The sequence below is a fragment of the Opisthorchis viverrini genome, assembly GCF_000715545.1.
Source record: "Opisthorchis viverrini unplaced genomic scaffold opera_v5_954, whole genome shotgun sequence".
Classification (NCBI taxonomy): Eukaryota; Metazoa; Platyhelminthes; class Trematoda; order Opisthorchiida; family Opisthorchiidae; genus Opisthorchis; species Opisthorchis viverrini.
The window spans coordinates 1-2277 of NW_008752753.1; the positions used below are offsets into that span (position 1 = coordinate 1).

The window sequence follows — 2277 nt, forward strand, 5'->3', positions numbered from 1 at the left end:
CACGAAAGCTGAAGTACTGCCACGCTTCCCAAGCCAAATCAAGAGGAGTCCAGCTACCGAGATCATGTTCTAACCACGGTCCTCCCAGTCAGCGAGCTTCTGCGTTAATCTTGAGTCATTCAGTGCTTATTACCAACCAACGAGCAAGTCTCTAATCTACCCTTACAAAATTATCTTCATTTTCCGTTGCTTCTGGAATCCCTGCACGGACTTCGGTCGCACACTTATCCGTACCAGCTCTTCACTACGCTTTTCAGCTTCGCAAGGTGCACACCTCGCCTAGCAGTTGAGAAGCTCATGAACTTTGAAACCCAACAAGTCTCAGAAACCTCTCCAACATCCGTCTGCTTGTCCGATGTTGAGTGATAACGATCTTTGTAGCGAGATATCCAACGCTGCACTTGATGTCGGAACTTCTACCTTTGGTACAATCCATCCTCTTCCAAGTATTGGATTCTGATGGAACCATGGCCTCGCTGGAGGCTCGACGACGGATTCCCTGTGGCCGCAACCACGATCCGATTCGACGTATAATCTGATACCGAGTTGAATTTAGTGTCCACGGAGGCCATAATTTGGTGGATCTAGCATTTCGAAGAGATGTAAATGCAAAGTGCTGGAAATCTCCACAGGTTCTATTTGATCATTCGAAAAATCCTCGGCAGCCTCTCGTTAGTAGAACAACCAGGAACCACAGTGGCTTTGATATTCTGCGAAAGATTACGTTTAGACCGTTGGACAGAATACTTCTGGGAACAATTTAATTGACAGCCTGCTACTCCCCACTTCATCTTTTAATAGAAACATCAGCCGTGAGTATGGAACTTCCTTCAGCCCTAGTAGTATACGAGTGCATGTCCCTACTCAAGTGTCACCATGCTGCTGGTCGTGGCGTTCTTCCATCTGCCGTGTTCAAGGACGTCAGTAAATTCTTGTCATTAGTTTTTCGTTTACGTCCATCCGAGAGAAAGAGACTGCCCCAGACAAGTGGGATGAGTTAATGAAAAGGATACGGGCAGTGAGTTTATTAACTTCAGGGAAATTAGTGTAACTGTTTTTGCAACAGGGCTTCTGACCTGACTGGTTCTGCATCGTTTTCAGGTGTCAAGCGAGATCTTAACCCGTGAGCACCAACCAAGTTTTCGGCCGGATATAGGGTGAATCAGCCAAATCTTCACATTCCGTTAGTTTGGAGAACACTGTATGTTTCAACAACCCACAATTTTGGTGTCCCTTGGCTTCAAGGTGCGTTCACTTCCGTCAACTGGTCAGTGCTTCTAATCACGCCATTCCAGCAAAGTATTCCGGTGGTCTTCGTAAACCATCCGGTTTTCATACGTACGAAGAACTCCCCAAAACCCTTCCTGCAAAATTCAGCGCACAGCAAGGATATCTGCTCTATTCGGTTTTATCCAACGATTGCTGAACCAATCAGAACAATGCTGGGCGGTCTTGAAACTCCCGGTGTTCAAGCCGTTACTGCTGAAAGCCTTAATGATCTGGAGTACGCAGACGATGATATGCTAATCTCAAACGCTGTTGACTGAATTGTTCACCGTCATACCAGCTTTTGCCATGTACGTTGTACTTGCAAAGTGGAATGTCATTCTTCAGAACAGTCTCCTAATAAATCCCTTACAATTCAAAGCGAGGGGAATCTTACGTGTCTGTCTGGATATCTCAGCTCTGAAGGGTATGTATTTGATGATACGTTTGATGCACGAACGGCGAAGGCTCGAATCACGTTCGCCTGTCACTTGTGTCGTCAAAAAAGCATACTGCTGGGTATCAAAAGTTGCATGTTCCAGGCTACACTAAATGCAGTCATCATCCTCATCATTGTCAGCTGTAATGTAATAGTACTCGTCGTACAGTAGTTTCAGCTGCCGCAGTTTTGTTCACCGATGATTTGAGGGGGGAGGGGTAGGTAGCTTCGCGTTACAGGCGGGAGCTGATAAATTGGCAATGTCTGACGATGTCTCTAGCCATTGATGTGGCCCGTCTCGTAGTCCCCATCCAGGAAGACGGCAATGACCAGCGCAGCTGAGTTTGCTGGTAATGGCTTTCATACTTCGCTGCCAAGTCATTGTTCGACCGCCTCTAGGTCTCTTCCACCCTTCACGTGGTTGTGCGAAAACAGCTTTTCGAGGAAGTCGGTCGACTGGCATACGCAACACGTGGCCAAGCCAGCGCAACCTATGCAGTGTGATCAGTTCATCTGTCGAGGGTGAGTTATTTCTCTCGAATACCATTCGACGTACTTCAGAATTGCTGATC

At 46.9% G+C, this 2277-nt stretch overlaps 1 protein-coding gene across 1 annotated transcript in view; it reads left to right on the forward strand.

Moving 5' to 3' along the window:
* Positions 1-2030: 2030 nt before the first annotated feature.
* T265_12126 (hypothetical protein) overlaps positions 2031-2277 on the forward strand; it is a gene marked incomplete at both ends in the record, with an annotated part of 4755 nt that continues 4508 nt past the window's right edge. Inside the window, one exon of the mRNA XM_009179133.1 lies at positions 2031-2227. Within this exon, the coding sequence (XP_009177397.1) occupies positions 2031-2227 (197 nt within the window). The remainder of the gene's footprint in view (positions 2228-2277) is intronic.